The sequence below is a fragment of the Euprymna scolopes genome, chromosome 12, assembly GCF_053919585.1.
Source record: "Euprymna scolopes isolate OS-2025 chromosome 12, ASM5391958v1, whole genome shotgun sequence".
Classification (NCBI taxonomy): Eukaryota; Metazoa; Mollusca; class Cephalopoda; order Sepiida; family Sepiolidae; genus Euprymna; species Euprymna scolopes.
In genome coordinates this window covers 6,677,792-6,700,085 of record NC_136493.1, presented here as the reverse complement: position 1 = coordinate 6,700,085, position 22,294 = coordinate 6,677,792, and the positions used below count along the sequence as shown (strand labels likewise).

At 35.5% G+C, this 22,294-nt stretch overlaps 1 protein-coding gene across 1 annotated transcript in view; it reads left to right on the top strand.

The window, feature by feature from the left end:
• The window catches only part of LOC145291155 (2-hydroxyacyl-CoA lyase 1-like), a 174,026-nt gene that overhangs the window by 138,764 nt on the left and 12,968 nt on the right, over positions 1–22,294 (top strand). The window contains exon 14 of the mRNA XM_080136684.1: positions 11,434–11,537. Coding sequence (XP_079992810.1) covers positions 11,434–11,537 — 104 coding nt within the window. The remainder of the gene's footprint in view (positions 1–11,433; positions 11,538–22,294) is intronic.

The following is a 22,294-nucleotide window of genomic DNA, read 5'->3' as shown; positions in this document are numbered from 1 at the left end:
GGCAAGTAAAATATAAAAGATTAAAACGGAACGAAATTGAAATTTCCATTACATTTTCAATACAATCCCAAAACATAAAGCTTTCCTCGTCAATGAATTGTTTTGATAATATACGTAAAGTGAAATAAATCGAATATAAAATTAAATGAAAATATATTAAATAATTAAATGTTAAATAGATTTTGTAAATAGTACAGTTGAAATGATTAGAATATTTCCAATATGTAATAAGGTCGAGGTAATTAGTTAAAGAGATTTAATATAATGTGATATGCAAATGAGCATAAGTCATTCGATATGGGGGTGGTTTGTAGACTAGTATATAAAGAAATTAGGCATAGATTCTTATGTCTCCTATAACAGAAACATCCTAAAATGGGTTCTAATGTTTCTCTACCAGGAGAGATCTACCCTCTTACCTCCTTAATATTTCGTTGATGATGGAGAGCTGTACACACAGACAGAAACACACGAACCCTATTACTTTATAAAAATATAGATTATATTATTATATTATGATAACCAATATGTGTGTGATATATTAGTGGGTGTGTGAGTGTGTAGGTGGGTATGTATGTATATATGTATGCTCCTACATATATTTTTATGCATGTGCGTGTGTATATGTGTATGTGCCTGCGTACGTATTCGTGTGCATGTGTGTATGTACATGTATGTATATGTATGTGTGTGTGATTGTGTGTGAATGTGTGCTATACGTGGGGAAAGAAAGTCATAAAAAAACATAAAAACCTTCACCAAATGGACCCAAAGCCCCCTCTTTGAAATTAACTCTGACCTGACACTACCAACACTTACTATTGGAGACAGAATGTCTGAGACCACATCACTCTGAAAAACACATTTAGTATCAGCAGATGTAAAAATAACATTTCAAACTCCCATTTAAAAAAAAATCTTTTCACGAAAATATCTGAAGAAAGTAAACCAAAGCTTGAAACGCGTTATAAAAATTTTTTTTTTTTTAAATGATAAAAGGCTAAAAAACCCACAATTGTTGATGGCTACACTCTTTAAAAAAATAAAAAAAAAAATATATATATATATATAGTCCTGGCCAAAATCATAAGACCACTTAAGAAAGTAAGCATTTACGCATATTATCTAATTTTTAATCAAACAAATGGTTGAAACCATTGCCAAAAGGGAAAATATAATGGAAAAAAAATGAAATCTGCTTCATTCGAAACCTTAACCCTGATCTAATAATTATTTTTTAAAAAACAAACATTTTCACCTGGTCAAAATGATAAGACCACTTTAATAAAATCGGCTAGTTTTGAAAAAATGAATACGAAAAGCTTTCTATGTTACGAAAAGCAACTTGTTAGTGGATAAAAAACATCATACTGTTTTTAGCAGCTCCTGCCTAGATGTGGCAGCAGTACTCCATCCTTGGATGTACTTAGCTTTTATATAGAGAATTGCATCAGCAGTGCATCTACTGGTGCAGTAGAAATATCCCAGCATTTTTCCAGCGACCTTGGCAACAGATTTGATGTACGTGTTCCATTTCAGATCAGGAGTAAAGGTCAAACCCAGAAGCTTGTCAAAACATGGAGCCTCCCCAAGACGAGAGCCATCCATTTCGATTGATGCCAGATGGGGATCAGAGCGTTGATGATGTAAAGATAGAAGCTTGGTTTGGATGCATTAAAAGTGACCAGCCACCTGTTCCCCCATTGTACCACGCACTCAAGATCAGAGGAGAGAGAATTAGAGAGAACTTTGTCATTTACGGCCTTTGATGCGTTGCCATAGATAGTCGTGTCATCAGCATAGATGTCAACGAATGATTTAAGTATGTGTTTTGGGAGATCATTGATGTAGATCAGGGAGAAAGTTGGGCCCAGGATGGACCCTTGAGGGACACCAACATTACTACTGTGGGCTTTTGATTTTTGCCCATCAACCACTACTCTTATGAGCCTATTTTAGGTATAGATTACTTAGACACGGATCTAACTTTATAATTCTATTTCAGTCCAAAACAATAAATGTTAAGGGGGGTCAAAATTGGGGTCAAAGTAAAAAAAATTTGACTTCTGCGGTCTCTACCAACTTTTCTCTATGGTAATTAAGGAAGCCTATTATATAGAAAGGCATTACCGTACATATTCACACTTTTTAATATATAAATATTCACACTTATTAATATATAAATATGCACATAAAGTTATGAACAGTACATAGGGCCCGAGCAAAGCCGGGCGGAACTGCCAGTAGTTAACTAAAGATGATTATCCCATAAGAAAACATAAAAACTAATAGGGAATCAATTAAAATGAATGTTTAAAAGAATATGCAAATTAGCTTGATTGATGTTTTGCAGATTAATGCAATTCCACGGCCCATATATAACAAAGTTGTGTATTCATTTCAAATAAATAGAAAAAAAGGGTGTTTAATATCAATATCAATGCACAAAATCCCAAATTTATAGGAGTGTATATATATATATATACTACATAGAAAATGCGAGCATGAAAAGTAACATGGTTAAGATAAACCTTAGAAAAGTAAAAGGACTAGTTGTTAAAACTGGGAAAGAGAAAAACTAGATATTCTAGTAAAAAATATAATAAATTTATGACTTAAAATATTGCACCGTTAAGAATTTTTTTTTAAATTCAATTTAACATTATATATTCCATTGTTAATGCTGCAATGGAAGAGAAAAATAAAAGGAAAAATAAAAATATGGATGAAATATAGTAAAAATAAATGATACTTAATAATGCAGGGGAGAAATATATTGTTTGAGTGAGATTTTTTGTTAAGAAGAAGCCTACTTATAGGGTTTTTTTTTTGGGGGGGGGGTTATTACATTTTCACCCCAAACACGGCACATTGCCACTTTGGTGTAGGAGGCTACTATCAGGGTCAGCAACTACTGGGGCACTATGTATGGATTTGGGCAGCAAAGATGTCGGTTCACGTTGCACTTGAACTTCTGCATGTCAGTACAGTTAGGGAAGCAGGATCCTGGAATGGAATTCCAGAGTCTAGCGGTTCTGGGGAAGAAACTACTAGAGTAGAAAGATCTTTTACATCTAGGGATCTCTACTGTGTGGGGGTGGGATTTACCTGCCTGTCGGGTTTGTCGAGGGTGTCTGCGTCGTGGGGGCACAAGTGTCTGCAGTTCGTCAGAGCATTCACCATTAAAATACTTGTAGAACAAGCAGAGGGATGGAACGTTTCGTCAATGAGACAGAGGCTGAAGCTTAGATGCCAGTTCAGAGCCTATCAGATTGGCGACTCTTTTTTGAACCTTGTCTAGGAGCGAGAGACTAGTAGCAGACGCACCAGCCCAGATGTGACAACAATACTCCATACATGGGCGAATGGAGGCCTTATAGAAATACAGGATACTTTCAGGTGTCAGTAGTTTTCTAGCACGGTAGAGAGAGCCTACCTTTTTTGCAGCGGCCCTTGTTTTCAATGTAATTGTTCCAGCTCATGTTTCCTGTGAACGTTACGCCAAGCAGTTTGAAAGATGTACTCTCAGACAGGGAGTCACTGGCCATTGCTATTGGTGGTAGAGAAGGTTTCTTGTAGTTATTGAAGGAAACCAGTTTAGTCTTGGCAGCATTGAATGTGACCATCCATTTATGTTCCCATTCTACTACAGATTGGAGGTCATCCTCTAGTGTTTTTTTCCATTTATTTAGATATGTGTTCATTTGTTTTCCTGTCATGCCTGTTATAGAGTGTAGTGTAATCAGCATATATACCCATCTCAGAGGCAGTTTTGTTGGGGAGGTCATTAATAAATATCAGGAACAATAGAGGTCCAAGAATAGACCCCTAGGTTTCTATTAAATTGTAATTAAAGTTTTTTTTTTTTTGATGCACATGCAGTATAAAAGAGAGGATTCAGTCATAAGGAGGAAGCAATTTATAAGATCAAAATGGTGGGTAAATATATTTCTGTGTATGACTAGTGTGTTGGATTAGGGTTAGCTATGTTCATAAATATGAGATTTTATGTTTCTCTCTATCTATATATATGTATAAAAGTGAGAATGTGTGTATGTGAGGACACTTCTTAACCTATATACTCAACAAATTTTTAATCTACAGACTTAAAATTTGGTATATAGGGTATTTGGGCATGTGGAAAACTTTTTAATCGGTTTTCATCCGTAAAAAGGTCTGCTCGAAATTGAAAAAATGGTACTTGGAATTCATCGGGTGTTTTCTGTTTGTCAACTATTTCATGAATGCGCATGCATGGCCATAAAACATGACAGCATTTTAATGTTATGAATAAGTATGTTTGAAAAAGCTTTTCGGAGACATGTCAAGCTGGTCTAATGGTTATCATACTTGACTCACTGTTTTTAGGTTTTGGTTTCGAGTATTTTTTTTTATTTACAAGAAATGAACTGTTGAGAAAAAATATAATACTCGCATGCACATGTCTCAGTTTCTTTCCATTTTTTTATTCATTAAGGAATTTAACGTTACATTTAATACAGGATAAATATATCTATAAAAGTGAGAATGTGTGTGTGTGTGTGTGTGTGTGTGTGTGTGTGTGTGTGTGTGTGTGTGTGTGTGTGCACATGTGTCAGTTTCTTTCTGTTTTTTTACTTCGTTCTTTTTTAAGGAATTTAATGTTACTTTTATTACCGGGCAACGTCAGGTACACCTTCTAGTACTTTGATAAAAAGAGGTCTTGAAAGGTTATAAAAATCCTCACAAGAAATGATTACTTCAAATTGTAATGAAATTTTTGAAAAATGATTCAATAAAATTAAGTAAATTGCATTCTTTTTACAATCCCTTAATGGAAGTTTTATTCTATTGAAAGATTGCCTATAGTTTTTTCTCCTGGAATTAATCCCTATTTTATTCATGTACAAATCGTGTTCGTGCTCGATGAAATGTTTTCTTGTTCACAAAACAGAAAATAAAAAAGAAAAAAAGATTGAGTTCTGAATTCTTAACAATCTATTTCTTCTCGCTCGCTGCTGCCGTCATCGTGATTATCTTTTCATCTTCATTGCTGTCGAACAAAAAAAAAGACGTCCTTTCATATTGCTACCTTCAACCACAATAGTGCCTAAATTTGCATTTACCTTTATTTTTCGTAGTGGATGAGTTTCAGGTTCGAATGCCAGTGTTTCTCTACATCTTCCTTATGTTAAGAATAAGTAGGTTTGAAAACACTATTTCAAGATCATGTCAAGCTGGCCTAGTGGTTATTGAACTTGATTCACTGTCTTTAGGGTTTCGTTTCGATCTCAGCTAAAGTATTTTTTAATTACGAGAATTGTATGACGTGACCATCTAGAGGAGCGATATTGCTCCCCATTGAGATTAAGACCCCCCTAAAACCCTGAGTATGGCCGGGTAAATATGCTGAGATTGTCTGTTAAACATTGATTGAATCCCGGACAGTGGCGGGTGACCTATTCAAAGGGATGAATTTATTGTACTTTGTAAAAACAGACATATATTTTATTGTTTAAAAACAATGACAGGAAATGTCAGAATAATGTGGAAATGAAATCATACATTCGTTGGCCTGAGAAACACTTGCTCAGACTTACTGGCTTTCTAAGTGAGAAAGGTGTCAATGTTGACCTTTTGGGGCATGTGAAGAGAGATTTAGTTTTGGTCCCAGATTCGCAGGCCATGGAAGACCTGTTGAGATGCACACATGCTAAAAGGATTTGGGGATTCCCCAAAAGACATATTGGACCCTGATTGGTTTAGCAGATTGTCCCAACCAACCCTTCCCCTTGGTTTATAAGCAAATGCCCATGCCGATTTTAACAGATTGAAGCCGAATCTCGAGAAAAACACACACTCCTAAGAACGCCACCCCCTCCATCCATTCTGACCGCGATCATGGAGAACGAAGAATAAGATTTTTGAGAATCTTGATGTTTCTGGTGTAATCGAACTGAACAATGTATATATGCAAAAAAAAAAACTGTACTTTTCGTGAATTAACTCTCTTGTAGTTTTAGAACCTTCCGAGTTTGTCGGGGTTTTTTTTTTTTTTTTGCTTGCATGCGAAGCTAATTGAATTTCAGCAGAAATCGACACGAAGCCTGCGACGCTGAGAATTCATGTTGAGTCCTCTCGGAAGATAGACAATCAACGGCCAGACCAGTTCAGCGGGGTCAAAAGTCATCTGCTGGTCTGGGCGAGAGGACCACAAGTGAACTGTTTAGAAAAAAACATAATACTCGCATGCACATGTCTCAGTTTCTGTATGAATATAAATACGGTATTTATGCATATTTTACGACCAGGCAACGCCGCATGGCCTCTTAGTTACACCTGTGAAGTTGTTGATTCCTTTTTTATTCAACTAAAACATATTTTCTTTTTCGATCTTCATCCAAATTTCCAGAGAAATAATATTTTTTTTCATTTACTTGTTACTAGCCTGGGTGCCCAGCGTTGCCGGGATGTTTGAAGATGTGTGTTGAGAAAAAAAAAGTGGTAGTTGGCAGGCAGGCAGCTCGAACCCATACTGTGAAGGAGGAAAAGAATGTGGAAAAAAAAAAAAACGTTACGTCTTTGCATCCAACGCCAAACCGGAAGTGGCGAAGGTTTAAATTAAGGCTTGTCAATCGAAAAGAGGAGATGACTTTCGAAAATATCAGCAAAAAAAGCGACCCCTCCTTGTAGAAAAGTGTCCAGTTGTGGGTGAAGGAATTAATGTTTTTACCTAATTTTTGGATATTTGTCGTCCGAAGGGTAGAGCTTCAAAACGATATCACTCTCATGAAAATTCATCGCCTCTATCGAAAGTTTTAGGCAGACATACATACATACATTTAAACAGATAGGTGAGATTTATATTATAGATTTTATTCTTTTGCTTAATGATGATGATCTCATTACACTTCTGCCCCCTGAGAAACCCACTTAACAACAAAAGCATACACCTTCACTGTTAAACAAACCTGCTTAGCAACAAAATCTCACCCCTTCACTGTCCCTAAATGGCATAAAGTTTTCTGCTTTAGTAGTTTCTTTCCTTGAACAGCTAGACTTTGGAATTCCCTTCCTGCTACCTGTTTCATTGACTGTACTAATATGCAGAAGTTTAAATTAACGCTAGCATCTTAATTTTTCTTAGGCATGGTCTCAATTAGTAGCTCCTTACGTCCAAGTGACGATATGCCTTGTTTGTTGTGAAGGTGAATAAAAAATAAATAAATAAAAACTAAGAACATATTTTCTTCTTCGATCCGCATCAAAATTTCCAGAGAAATATTATTTTCTTCATTTTTTGTTATTTTATCTTTCGCTTTTTAAAATATTTTCTGAATGAAAATCATTTCACATTTATTCAGAGAAAAGTTGCTTCTTAAGTTATATTTTTCCTAAATCATGTAGTTCACCGAGGCACACTAATAAAATATACAGTTCTCTTGTTTCTTTCATATTTTGCCATGAAAGACAATAAATATCTGAAAAAGAATCATAAAAGATTTTTATGTTCAGAATTATTAAGAGATAGATGTAAATTCTTTTATGACATTCTTTCCTTGCTGTTTTGATTGTACAATTCAGTTCTTTGTATGAAATTAAAGATGTCTGCCACGAAAACAAAATGGCTTCCTAAACAAAATGGCTGCTTCGATTTCTACATTTTCATTTATGTGGACTTTTTGTCATGTTCATGTTTATTCAATGAATCAATTACTTCACATTTTTTTTTATCACGTACAATTCTTTCCAGAGAAAATTGTATTATTTTTTTTGAAAATAATTTTTGTGTATCGTATTTTATTTTTCGCCGTTTTATTTTTAATTTTAGAACTTATTTATTTTAACCATGATGAGATTAACATATATTGAATTTTGAATATGAATTATAAATTGCGTTCTCTGGGTGCAAATATTTGAAAGTAAAACATGACAATTTAATTCAATAAATAAGTGTAAATACGTATGAATCAGCCTGATGTAACCTTTGACCGACTCGATTCTGTAAAATAGGTAAAAATTGTAAAATTTAAAAATTGGTACAAACCATATTTTAGGCAGCCTGTAGTGTCCGGCGGCAGACAAAAAGAATAAGCCCCAAAAAATGGCTACAGCTTCTATTTTTATGATATAACAAGATCAACTTATTGTTGATTTGGATTTTGGAGTAGAGAGTTTTGACAGCAGTGTGTTGAATTTAAAACAACCCTTAAGAGTGTTAGTTGAAAGTGCAGAATAGTTAATAATTGATTATTTGATCGCCGATTCATTTGCTGCCATTGGTTTCCCTGAGTTCTTTTTTTGAGAATTAGGTGCTTACGGGAAAGATCACATGAAGGTTGTGAGCATCCATGAGTAAAATAATACTATGGAACTAACAGAATATGAACTTAGGTTTAGGCACAGATAAAGAGTGGGGGAACTATTGACAGTGTTTTCAGCTAGACGAGTGTCTCTTGTGAAAGTTTGGCGAGGGGGGACCCTAGACTAAAGCTCAGTTGAACACTTTCCATGAAAATAACGATACATCAGAGACAAACTCGCAACATCTCTTCTGTGAGATAGAGGTTGAAGGGAAGAGAAAAGGACATCTTTCAAAGCAATATATTATATTTTCTTGGAATAAAACAAACACAATAGTTTACCAAACTATTTCCTTTCTTTGAAAACTTATTCTACAACATTTTTACATTCTTTTCATCTTTCTTTCTTTATTCTGAATTATCAATGGTCTCCCACTTTGTTGGTTTATTTTTTAAACAGTTTTCCTTTCAATTTTTCCATCGGTTTATCTTTGATAAAACACTATACTTACATACAAAAAGAAAATCGGCTAAATTTTTTTTTACTTTTCGAGATTTTCCAGTGCGTGTTCACATACATGTCTATTGTAAAATTTAACCCTTATGTTTTCCCTTCTGTCAACCGTCAAGAAAAACAAGCAGTGAACGAATATTGTATGATTTAAACGGATATACCATTTTAATTTAACATATTGCGCTTCACAATTCGCTTGGCGTTTGCAATAACCATTAACAAGGTTCAGGGACAATTTTTACATTTGTGTGACTTACATCTACACCATGATCTCTTCTCACATGGACAAGTATATGTTACGTAAACTACAGTCGGAAAATCAGGCAATTTCTACATCTGCACAGAAAAAGGGACACCTCAAAGTATTGTGTATCCAAAAATATTAAGAACATAAACATAAAACATATATTTTGTCTTTTTAGTTTTTATGTTACATTTAAACAAACTGAGCCACAGCAACGCGTGGTCGGGTACAGCTAGTATATATATATATATATATATATATATATATATATATATATATATATATATATATATATATATATATATAATGTTCTTCAGTTTTTCTTTTCTCTTACTTCATAGCTCTAATCAATTACAAGGATTGGGAGGGTTGTATTACTGTACACAAAATAAAAAAAATATATACAAAATATTGTTAAAAACCCACCGAATATATGTCAGCCTATGTCGCGGTAACATATATTGAGCGAGTTTCTAACAGTATTTTGTCTAGTTTTTTATTTATAACTCCTTTTCCCAAACTTACCGTGTGAAAGAGAGAGTTGGGCGCCCTTTTAAATTTTCCAATACATCGGTAAACACTGTATGTTTTTCGAACTGAATAAACATGTTACATTGAATTAAAACACTAAAAACATATCCAGTTGTACAGTAATACAAACCCAGGATTGGTATTAATAAAGGGTCACATATAATGTAATAAGCATATTTTCCCCATAAACACACAAACACACATATATGGCTACTTTGACTAATAGCGTGCAAAATAAATAAATAATGGCCGCAATCACCCGATAAATCAAAATTATGAAATATCAAACGTCTGGCATATGAACCGAAACATGTAAATTTGCCAACACGAAGCATTATTTATTTATTTTTTTTTTTAACCTAGCCGTAATGTTTTATTTGTTTATTCAACTTCTCTTTAAATGCAAAATTAAAATTTTGATTTTAAAATATAGGTAGAAGAGTAACTTATCTGGCCTTTGATAACATTTCTTGGTATTTTTTTTACGACTTGCCCCAGCGTAGTATACACACCCCAACCTCTTTATGTTAAGAATGGCTTTCAGAATAAATACCCCCAACCTTCCCATGTTTAGAACGTCTTTCTTGGTCGTAAAAAATACCCATTTATTTGTTATATATTTGCTTTTTTCTTTCTTTTTTTTTTGCCCCTTCTTCACGCGTAATAAATAGTCGGAAAACAGAAGACATAAAGCAAAAAGACTTTCGCAATAAATCCTTTTCACCCCCCCCCCCCAAAAAAAAAGAACAGTCGATTTTATTTATTCATTTTATTATTTCTATTCAAATTCCAGTTAAATGAACAATTCTCTTTCAATAGCCGGATCGCGTGTTTCGTTTCATATTTCACAATTTTGATTTATCAGGTAATTTCGGCCATTATTTTTTTTTTTCGCACGCTATTAGTAAAAATAGCCATCTATTATATACATCTTGCCTGTCTGTTTAAATGTACGTATGTATGTATGTTTGTATGTCTGCCTAAAACTTTCGACAGAGACGACAGATTTTCACAAGATTTGTATTGTTTTGAAGCCCGACACTTCGGACGACAACATCGAAAAATTGGTTAAAAACATTAATTCCTTCACCCTCAACTGGGCACATTTCTACAAGGAGGGAGCGATTTTTTCGCTGACATTTTTGCAAGTCATTCAAACCTCGCATACACAACGTCGGATACGTTATTTCGCCTGTGACGTCACAATCGCGGTGGGCCCATCGATGAGATCGTTTTTTTTGTTTTTTTTTTTTTTGTTTTTTGCTCAACACTACAAATAACCTACAACCTACAAATACCCGAGCAACGCCAGGCACCCAGGCTAGTCTATAATGTAAATCTCACCTGTCTGTTTAAATGTATGTATGTTTGTATTCTGCCTAAAACTTTCGACAAAGATGACGGATTTTCACGAGATCAGTATCGTTTAAAAGCTCAATCCTTCGGGCGACAAATATCGAAAAATTAGCTAAAAACATTAATTCCTTCATCCTCAATTAGGCACTTTTCTACAAGGAGAGGTCACTTTTTTCGCCGATATTTTCAAAAGTATTCCCCTGTTTTAGACTGACTAGCCTTAATTTAAACGCTCACCACTTTCGCTTTGGTGATGGATATAATGGTAAAGACGTCACGTTTTTTTTTTCACATTCTTTTCCTCCTTCACAGTACAGTTTCGAGCCTGCCTGCCTACTACCATTGTTTTTTTTTTCTCAACACACACCTCCAAAAACCCGGGCAATGCCGAACACCTAGGCTAGTATATATATATATATATATATATATATATATATATATATATATACACACTCTTCAGTTTTTCTTTTCTCCTATTATATAGGTCTCATCTATTCTACTTTCAGATGTCAAGATTACTTGAAAACCATGATACAATTATTGTCAGTGAAGGTGCTAACACGATGGATATTGGACGGTCAATGCTACAAAATTACCTGCCACGACAACGGTCAGTTTTTTTTAATCTCATGTCTTATTGTTTTTGTGAACCTGTCGCCCCTGTCAATAAGAAAAGATATAACTTAGTTCAAGGAGGAATTGCTATAAGGCACCTCCCTCATAATTCCAAAGGGGCACCTGATATATCTCACTTGGTAGTTTTTGTTTTTTTTCATCTGGCATGGAGTAATGTAAGGTGATTTATCTCTAACCTAATGAAACGGTCAGTTTCTTCTATCAAGGATTTTTGCAGATTTTTTTACTCTTCTGAATTCCAGTTACATGATCAAAAAATAATAATAAAAAACAAACAAACACACGATTTGGCAAAAAAATTATGATACTGTGTATGCATGAATCATTCACATGACAGATTACTTATGTTATGTTAAGAATAAGTAGGTTTGAAAACACTTTTTAAAGATCGTGTTAACCTGGTCTAATAGGTATTGTACTTACAATTCACTTGACAAAGAAGGGGAGGGTAGAGCAGTAGCTCTAGATATATCTAAGGCTTTTGACAGGGGATGGCATAAAGGTCTTCTCAGGAAAATCAGATCATATGGTATCACTGGAAGAATACTTAACATAATTAAATCCTTCTTAGATAAGAGAAAAATCCAGGTTGTCCTCGATGGTCGTACATCTAAACAATATGATATAAATGCGGGAGTGCCACAGAGGTCTATCTTTGGACCTCTATTATTCCTAATAGTCATAAATTACCTCCCTAACAAAACTGTCTGTGAGATGGGTATATATGCTGATGACACCACGCTCTATAACAGACACGGCAGGAAAACAAATGAACACATATCTAAAGAAATGGCAGAAGCAGTAGAGGATGACCTCCGATCTGTAGTGGAATGGGGACAAAAATGGATGGTCACATTCAATGCTGCCAAGACTAAACTTGTTTCCTTCAATAATTACAAGAAACCTTCTCTACCACCAATAGAAATGGCCAAAGATTCTTTATTTGAAAGTACATCTTTTAAACTCCTCGGCCTAACGTTCACAGGAAACATTAGTTGGAAAAATTACATTGAGAGCATTGCCAGGACCGCTGCGAAAAAGGTAGGTTCTCTCTACTGTGCTAGAAAGCTACTAACGCTCGAAAGTATCCTATACCTCTATAAGGCCACCATTCGCCCATGTATGGAGTGTTGTTGTCATATTTGGGCCGGTGCATCTGCTACTAGTCTCTCGCTCCTGGACAAGGTTCAAAAGAGAGTCGCGAACCTAATAAGTCCTGAACTGTCATCCAAGCTTCAGCCTCTGTCCCATCGATGAAATGTAGCATTCCTCTGCCTATTCTACAAGTACTTTAACGGTGAATGCGCCAATGAACTGCAAGCACTCGTACCACCTCGACGTAAATACCACCGACAAATCCAACAAGCAGCTAAATCCCACCCCTTCAGTTGAGATCCCTAGATGTAAGAGAGCCTTCTCCTCCAGTAGTTTCTTCCCCAGAACCGCTAGACATGGAATTCCTTCCGGGTCCCTGCTTCCCCAACTGTACTGACATGCAGAAGTTCAAGTGTAACGTGAACTGACATCTTGCTGCCCAACTCCCCACATAGTACCCCTGTAGGTTATGTCCTTGATAGTAGCCCCCTATATCAAAGTGGCAATGTGCCTTGTTTGGGGTGAAAATGTAATAAAACAATTAAAATAAAAAAAAACTTGACTCACCGTCTTTAGATTTTTGTTTCGCTCTCAACTTACGAGAGGTGAACTGTTTAGAAAAAACATAATACTCGCATGCACATGTATCAGTTTCTTTCCGTTGTTTTTTTTTGTTTTGTTTTTTTACTTTATTTTTGTAAATGAATTTAACGTTACGTTTAATACCTACAGTATTTCGGTTTATAATAAATAAGAATTCTGCTTTAAGTAAAATATAATATTTATGCATATTTTATGACCGGGCGATGCCGGCTGGTCTGCTAGTTAAAGTATAAATTCCGAAAGAACTTCAACAAAGTATGGCTATTTTCGTTGTTAATCTGACTTAATTAAGGAGCTTCTTTTTCTTTTAATTTAATAACGCAATGAATTGATTTTTGCAAACTAAATTAAAATATTGTGTGATTTATGCAGATGTGGTAAGCAGTAATTAATATCTCTTAAGTTTCCCATTTTAATATTTGCGTAAAAATAAGAAATTGCTGTTTTATGGTTCGTTTTTTTCTGTTCAATGGCATATTAACCTTTTGGGGATTATTTAACTCCTTAACTTGATGGAACAATGTACAGGGCATTCTTCACCCCCCCCCCACTTGATAGGATGTAATCTACACTGACAGAAAACAGCTGAGTCTCCTCTTCACACGTTATAAATAGTTGCACAATGGATAGTGACGTCTCTCTGTTTCTTTCTCTTCTTTCCCACGAGAATGGGATGTTTCGGCTTGGTTGATTCAACAAAGGGACAATTCGGCTTTGACCATGCTAGTCTCATTTTTATAAAGATTTTATGATTTTTTTTTAAATTAAGAAAAACAATAAAAAAATATATCGTCACTTCAACTGTTTTGAAGAAAAAAAAAACATGTTTTTGCAACACTCTTTTTGTTTAATTATTTTCTAATTAATTTTTTCAATGATTAAAAACTTTAAAATATTTTTAAAAAATTTTAATTAAGAAAAAGAATATCAGAATATAATCTCGTTGTTGACGACTAAGTGTTGTTCTTATTTGTTTTTACACAATTCTTTTTAAGTTCTTTTTTAGAAATCAAATTTAATTTTTAATTCAATTATCTTTATTTCAATTTTATTCAAAAAAATATTTTCGTTTACTGAATTAATTTTAAAAATATAAAAAATATTTGACTATAACGATGAAGCACTAATTTGATGCCGAATCGTTTCCCTGCTGAATTGACCACATGCCAGAACAGCTCAACTGAAACAGTGACGCCGAATCGGCCACGCTGAAACATACCAAAACCCTTTCCCACTGTAATTAAGCTGTCATCAGAATCACAGTGAAGAAATGGTAGCAGAATTTTCCACTCTCCTTTGTAATCAGATAACAAATAAGATCACAATGTAGTATCTGTTCTGATGCTAAACTTCACCTTTTCTGTCCTCGGTCATGGAGGAGAAATCCTTCATGACTGAGACAATGTTTTTTTTTGTTCCTATCCAGAGTGCCCCTTTTTGGCAAGCTGGATTTTCTCCACATGAAAAACCAACCTTGTGTCTAACTCTGCCCTCGTGGGGAGCCAAGTCAATAGGAACAAATAAGAAAATAATGCTAACAATATTTTTTGCTCTTTGGTGTTTTATTCTTTTACAACTGCGACAATATTCCCATTGCCTGCTCCTCGGATTGACAAGCAGGGACAGGGCTTTGAAAAAAGCCGACTGGATACTAACAGCTCACTTGTTAAAGATATTTGCTTTTTATTATTTTACTACCCTGGGTGCCCGACCTTGCCCGGATGTTTGGAGGTGTGTGTGTTGAGCAAAAAAAAAAAAAAAGTGGTAGTAGGCAGGCAGGTTCGAACCCGTACTGCGAAGGAGAGAAAAGAATGTGAAAAGAAAAGTGGCATCTTTGCCGTCGCATCCATCACTAAACCAGAAGTGACAAAGGTTTAAATTAAAGCTATTTAATCACAAAGACTTTCGAAAATATCGGCGAAAAAAGCGACCCCTCTTTGTAGAAAAGTGCCTTGTTGAAGGTGAAGTAATTAATTCTTTTAGCTAATTTTTCGATATTTGTCGTCCAATGGGTCGAGTTTCAAAACGATACCGATCTCGTGAAAATTTGTCTCCTCTGTCGAAAGTTTTAGGCATACATACACACATACATACATACATACATATATACACACATACACACATACATACATACATACATACATACATACATTTAAACATACAGGTGATATTTATATTATAGAAGATTATTTCAAACTTCCAACTCATGTCCCTAATTATTAACTTTTAATGGAATTTTCCACTCATCTGCTTAATTTAATCTTATGTGTAAAATACCGTTTTATTTTTGTTTTTATTTTTGTTTTTTATATTACATTTTCACCCCAATCAAGGCACAGTGTCACTTTGATGTAGGGGGCTACTATCAGGGACATAAGTTGCAGGGATACTATGTAGGGAGTTGAGCACAAGATGTCTGTTTACATTACACTTGAACTTCTGCGTGTCAGTACAGTTGGGGTAGCAGAATCCCGAAGGGTATTCCAAATCTAACAGTTCTTTTTTTTTTCTTCTTTTTTTTTACACAGTGATCACCACTTATCAAGGCCCGGAAGCCACTCAGGGATAAGGGTTATTGCAAGTACATCTGGGGAAGAAACTATTGGAGTAGAAGGCTTTCTTACATCTAGGGATGTCTACTGTGCTGAGGTGGGATTAGTCGGGGGGGGGGTATTTACGTCAAAGGGGTACAATGACTTGTAGTTTGTTGGAACATCCACCATTAAAATACTTGTAAAACAGGCAGAGGGATGCAATATTTCGTTGATGGGACAGAGGTTGAAGCTTAGATGACATAACCTTTATGCACTAAAGTCTAATATGGCTACACTTAGCTAAGAAAAGGACACATAAACAGAAACGCAATCTCTACTGACAACTGTAAAGAATAATGCAATTTTAACTAACTACATTAACGTTAAATGAAGATATTTTGCTGATTGTTAGCAAAATTCGCATTTAGTAGCAGTAAGAAAAAAGGGTGAACAACAACAGGAGCATTAAAAGCTGGCAAATAAAAAAGTAGCCCCAGAAACTAATTAAGTATAGTTTTATTAAAAGAAATAAAAGTCGTTGCTTTTGTTTCCTAAAGTACGTTTAACAATGTTAACCTAAGTAACTACCTAAAACAAAAAAAAACAAAAAACAAATATATAACATGCATAAAAAAGGGTCATTATATAAGAAACAATGACCGATGCTAACAAAATTATATATTCGCTGTGGCCGGTTGTGCCAAAACGCGCTTTCCAGTCTATATAATTGTTAAATCTACTTTTGTTACTCTTTTCCCATTGAAATGTTTAATATTTCCCATTGTTTATTGTTTCAATCCTTTGACTGATATCCTCTCACATACTTCTGGGTCAAATTATGCATTCTAATAGACAATGGTGAAAAGATTTGCATTCCTTACATGGAATCCATTTGCACGTGTCGTCTGCCAATATCCAACACAATTAATTAAATATAAGTTGGTATTTTATTCATAAGTGGGAGGAAACTGAAAGTTTCATGCTCGTCCTAGGCTTATTAGATTGTAAGTGACTACAGTAGATCTGACATGATTTGAACGTGCATGGAACCAGTTTTGTGAGCTTCTTTTCCCTCTTAAATTGTCACCCATTTGTTACTCGGGGGTCGATTTTACAACAGCCATTGCAGATGTGAGTGAATGCTGAACTACAACTAGCTTGGTCTTTCTGAATATGTAGCAGAATAATAGGATATGGTTCGATGGATTTGTAGTGTGCATCTTGACAACAAGGTTGATTCTAACTCCTTGTTGTAGAGGCTAAGAGTGCCAAGACTCAAGTTCGCTTTGCATTGCAACTGCCTACAGTGATATGGACATAGTTCGATAAATGAATGAATATGGGCACAACTAAAATGAGGGTATACGAGATAAAGAGAGGCAGAAAAAAAACGTTGAAAAATTTCCTCAATTGAAATCATGCAGTCAGAGAAGTGGTCAACCACCTCAGCAAAAATAACCTGTTCAGTGACATTCAATATAGTTTCTGTTCTACGAGATCTACAGCTGATATACTAACTGTTATATCACACAGGATTAGTGAATCTCTCGACAGGGGTTTCATCTCTAGAACAATAGCTCTTTACATATCAAGGGCCTTTGATAGAGTATAGCATAAAGGTCTACTGCACAAGAATGCCAGCTATTGAATAGCTGGAAATGTCCTCTAAATTATTAAATCATTTCTCTCTGATAGGCTTATAAGAGTAGCCATTGATGGGCAGAAATCAGAAACTCATAGTATTAACGCTGGGATCCCTCAAGGTTCCATCCTGGGCCCAAATCTCTTCCTGATTTACATCAATGATCTCCCAAATCACATCCTAAGATTATTTGTAGACATTTATGCTGAAGACACTACCATCTATGGCAAACACCATGTTTTGATAAGCTTTTGGAATTGACTTTTACTCCTGATCTGAAATGGAACACATACATCTAATCTGTTGCCAAGATCACTGGAAAAATAATTGGATCACATTACTGCTTGAGTAGACATCTTACCACCGATGCAATCTTCTATCTGTATAAGAACCAGGTATGCCCTAAAGTAGAGTACTGTTGCCACATCTGGCCAGGAGCTGCTCATGCACCCTATTCAGCCTTGATAGAGTTCAAAACCGTCTTCGAACCTAGTAGGTGATGCCCTTTTCTTTTCCCTGCAACCTCTTTTCCACAGAAGAAACATTGCAAGCCTGTCTCTGCTCTGTCATTATTTTCATAGCAAGTGCTTGTCTGAACTCCAATCTATGTTCTCCCTTGCCAAATTTTCACAACAAAACACTCGACTAGCTACGATTTCCCCCACTTTCTATCTGCGCTTAAGTTTAAACGCAGATTCCATGAACAAAGCTTCTTTCCCAGAACTGCTCGCTTGTGGAACACTGTTCCAGTGTCCTGCTTCCCAGTTGAATACAACATAGTAGCCTTCAAATCCAATGTAAACAAATTCTTGTTGAGCTGTTTCCATAAATAATCAAATTGTACCCAATCTACATCATTAACGATTACTATACTACCACCTTACATTCATTAAACCTTATCCTCGAGTGGCCTTCGGACCTTGATAAGTGCTGACTTACAAGTAAAAAAAAAAATCAAAGATGACCTTAAGAAATGGCACATTGAAACCAACGTAAATGATAAAATTTTATGGAGAAAGTCGCTGTGTGCCATCATGGCCAGTCTGCAACACATCTTATGTGGAAAAGGCACTTTTTTCCTTTTTTTTTTTAACACCACTTATCAAAGCCCAGAAGCCACTCGAGGATAATGAGTGTACAGTAGTCAATAGGACAATATCATAGTAATAATTAATAGTAAAATTTAGTAAATTGGATTACTTAAGGGGATGGCTATTAGAATAGAAAGCTTTCCTGCATAAGGGTGGGATTTTGCTGCTTGTTAATCGGAGGTATTTACATCGATGGGGCACAAGTGCTATGAGTTTGTCAGAGTGCATGCTATTAAAGTACTAGAATCCCATCGTCTGTGACAGTTTTTTATGGAAATCGCTCCAGACAAAACATGAAGCTATTTGATTTTAGAAGCTAAAAATTCAAGGTTAAAAACTTGTTCACGATGTTAGATGGAATAGATTCTGACCCAGAAAACAGCAATTCTTCTCCCTTTGTCAGAAATATCGCTCATGGAATGTGAGGACTAAAGGACGAAATAAGGGAAGTGAGAGTTACGCAACTGCTGAAAATAAAGCCAAGCTCAACTTTCTACTCTCCATTAAGCCATTCATCCTCCCCCCTCAATCCTGTTTACACAGCCCATTTTCATATAACTATCTGGTCAGTGACTAATAAAAAAAAAGCTGCTACACTCATAGTCAACCTTGACAGATCAAAGAATTCGTTTTTGGTGCTAGCTTCATCTTTTCTGCGAACAGAAATACTTAATTTGACGAATCTGGCTCCGTACTTTCGTGATACTATTGTTTTAAAAGGATCAGAATTCCAGAGAGACACTCACCAATCAAGCCTGTACCAAGCAGCAATTATTCAAGATTCAGAAGCCAGTCGACCTTTCGAAGGTGAATTCTTCAGAAAAACGGAAATTATATGGAAAGTACACCTGTCCAGGATGCAATTGTCTTGTCAAAGATATATATGGCTGCAGTATATAACTCATGGTTGTTCTGTGTCGAATAAAAAGCCAAAAAAAGATGGCGTTTAATTTGTTTCTTAATGAATCATGGCATGGTCGAGATTATGCGCATGACTCAAGTGATTTGTCTTCTTTTGCGTTCTATAAGCTGCAAATATCTTTGGTGAGATGTGGACGAAATGGCCATAATTTTGTGTTGCTCATTTCACGATCGATATTTCGTGAGATGATAACTGGGCGCTATAATCTCGTGCTCAGGATAACAGTGGACATGTGGAGTTTATAAAGCTCTTTATGTAGGAACGAAAAGTAAGCAGCATCTCTCTTTCAGCTTTTAGAGTTTAATACAACAAACGTATTTCTCTTGACATTCTGTAGTAATTGTATTCCCTTTCACGATAAAAGGGTTGTAAATAGTAATCTCCAATTAACAATGAAGAAACTGATGCTTTTAATGCATCTCCTCCTCCTCCTCCTCCTTCTTCTCCTCCTCCTCCTCGTCCTCTCTATATTGTTATTGTTGATTATTATTTACTCACTAGGGGTTCTCGCACAGATCATCATCAGAGATTATTCACTGAAAAACCATTACTATTCCCTGTAGCTTTAGTGACAACAAGTCTCCACAGATTTCCAGGTCCTGGATATGACCTTAAACTATATCCGATGGTGAGTCCCCCAGCTTGTGAGCTTTGGGGAGTGTGGAGCCACCCCTTAATTACCATTGCTCCCAGGTCCACTCTGACCCAGAGTGGTAATACCTGTTAGGGTCCCAACTATGGGTTAAATAGAAACCGACTTGAAAAAAAATATATATATATATTCTATTAAAAAAAAAATTTTCTTCAAAATAACTGAATTCGGCATTAAATAACTTGAAAAGGGTTGATATGCCGTAAAACAAAAGTAACCAACCAACCAACAGATTTCCAGTACTCTCCACCTCTTTCGATAATCTTTGCAAATGAATTTGCATTATCGCAACAGCCACTTGCCATTGACTTCTCACTGCAACAACCATTGGTCTTCACTGGGATTTGGGTAGCAATAAGCCTCCCCAAGGAACCAGTCCTCTTCACAGTCTGGTTAGTGCTTTCTCTTTTTGGTTTTTCCATCTTCCTTGACTCTTTTCAATTATTAAATATGGTGCCAGTCGATGCTAACATTGCATTTTTTTTCTTTTTGCAGGGGGTATAGTTAGCTTACAATTTTTCAGTTTCAGTTTTCTCGGTTCCATGTGGTGTTCCTCTATATTTTTATTTTACTTTTATTGCAGTTTACATACGACCGGTTAGCATTTTTAACTCATGTGCATTAGCTTCCTCATGTGAAGGTTTTCTTTAAGATTTCAGCTGTTTTCAGTATTACCATCTTTTTTATAGTTTCAGTCTTCCTCTTGATTCCAATTTTCTCTTAGTCCTTTTTCCAAGTTCTTTGTGACTGTTCCTAGTGCTCCTATGATTATTGATATTATATTGATTTTCTTCATGTTCCATATTCCTTTCAGTTTTCTGGCAAGTTCTGCATATTTGTTTCATTTTTTTTATCTCTATGGTTCTCACCCTGTGACCTGCTGGGATGACAAAATCTACAATTTGGCAATTTTTTCCTTCTTGTTAATTATTATGACATCTGGTTTCTTTGCTTGGATGAGTTTATCTGTGTGTATCTCCATGTCCCTAAGGATTTTGTGGTTTTCATTTGCCACTATTGCCTCATCAGTTTATGATAGTACTATTTGTCTGCATACGTAATGTTGTCAGTACATGCTTACATGGATCAAACACATTGTATTCAAGACCGTTGTAAAGGATAAAATGAAAAGGAATTTGATTCGGCTTTTTCATTTGAAATTAAAGGCATTTATTCATGGTACTTTCCAAAATGTTTTTAAAATTCTCTTAGTTTGCTATGTGGTTTACAAAATCCTGCCATCTTGACACCTCACCAGTCTCTCACACCGCCATGTGGCCACACATCCATCTCCCACCAGTCGATTTGCCAGTCTTCCTGTAATGTGAACATTATGCCTGAACCGTGTCCATTACAGTTCAAACCTCTCTCGGACCCCTATGCGGTACAGTACCGTCGAAAAGAAACAAACAATCAAAAATAAATAAATCCGACCCGGCTTTGCTTTCTTTTTTAAGACAAGTCGTTTATTATTGTTTTTCTCTCTCCCTGTCTCAACACCAGCTTAAAAGTCTCTCACTTTCACCGCAGGGCCACATGTCCATCTCACATGGCCTGCGTTTTTCTTACTGTTCTACTATACGCCGATCATAAACAGCTGTTTCTTATTTCTTCTTTACACATCCATCGTTTTCAACTCCTTTTTCCTCTTCTGACCATGTGGTGTCTCTTTTTCTTTTCTTGTCACACCAGCTCACGCTTACTTCCTAATTTGCATATGTGCTTTATTTTTTTTCACTGTTTATATCCTCACAAGCCAGCTGTCTTATAGCTCCTGCTGATATTTTCCCACATGCTCATACGTGCTCTGTTACACTCCTACCATATAGTATTGCTTATTTTTTGTCTTCTTTTTATTTCCCTGCTCTTCCTCAGATGTGACGCCAGCTTGCACCCCGGCTTAGTCACTTGAATATGCAGCTGCTATTGCTGTGAAATATGTGTTAGCGACTCTGTTGCATACCTCTCCATACCAAAAATATACTTTTTACAAGAATTTATTAAAACCTGTGCCAGGGTAATAAAAAAAAAGGAAAAATAACTTCAATTTTCAAACAAAAAAAAAACAAAAAAATAAATTTCTTAGTGTATTGTTTGTTTGACCTTTTCATTTGACCTTTTCTTTTTCAGAATTTTCCTTTTGGGATTTTTCGTTTTTTTTTTTCTTTTATAAAAAAAAGAAATTCCAACGT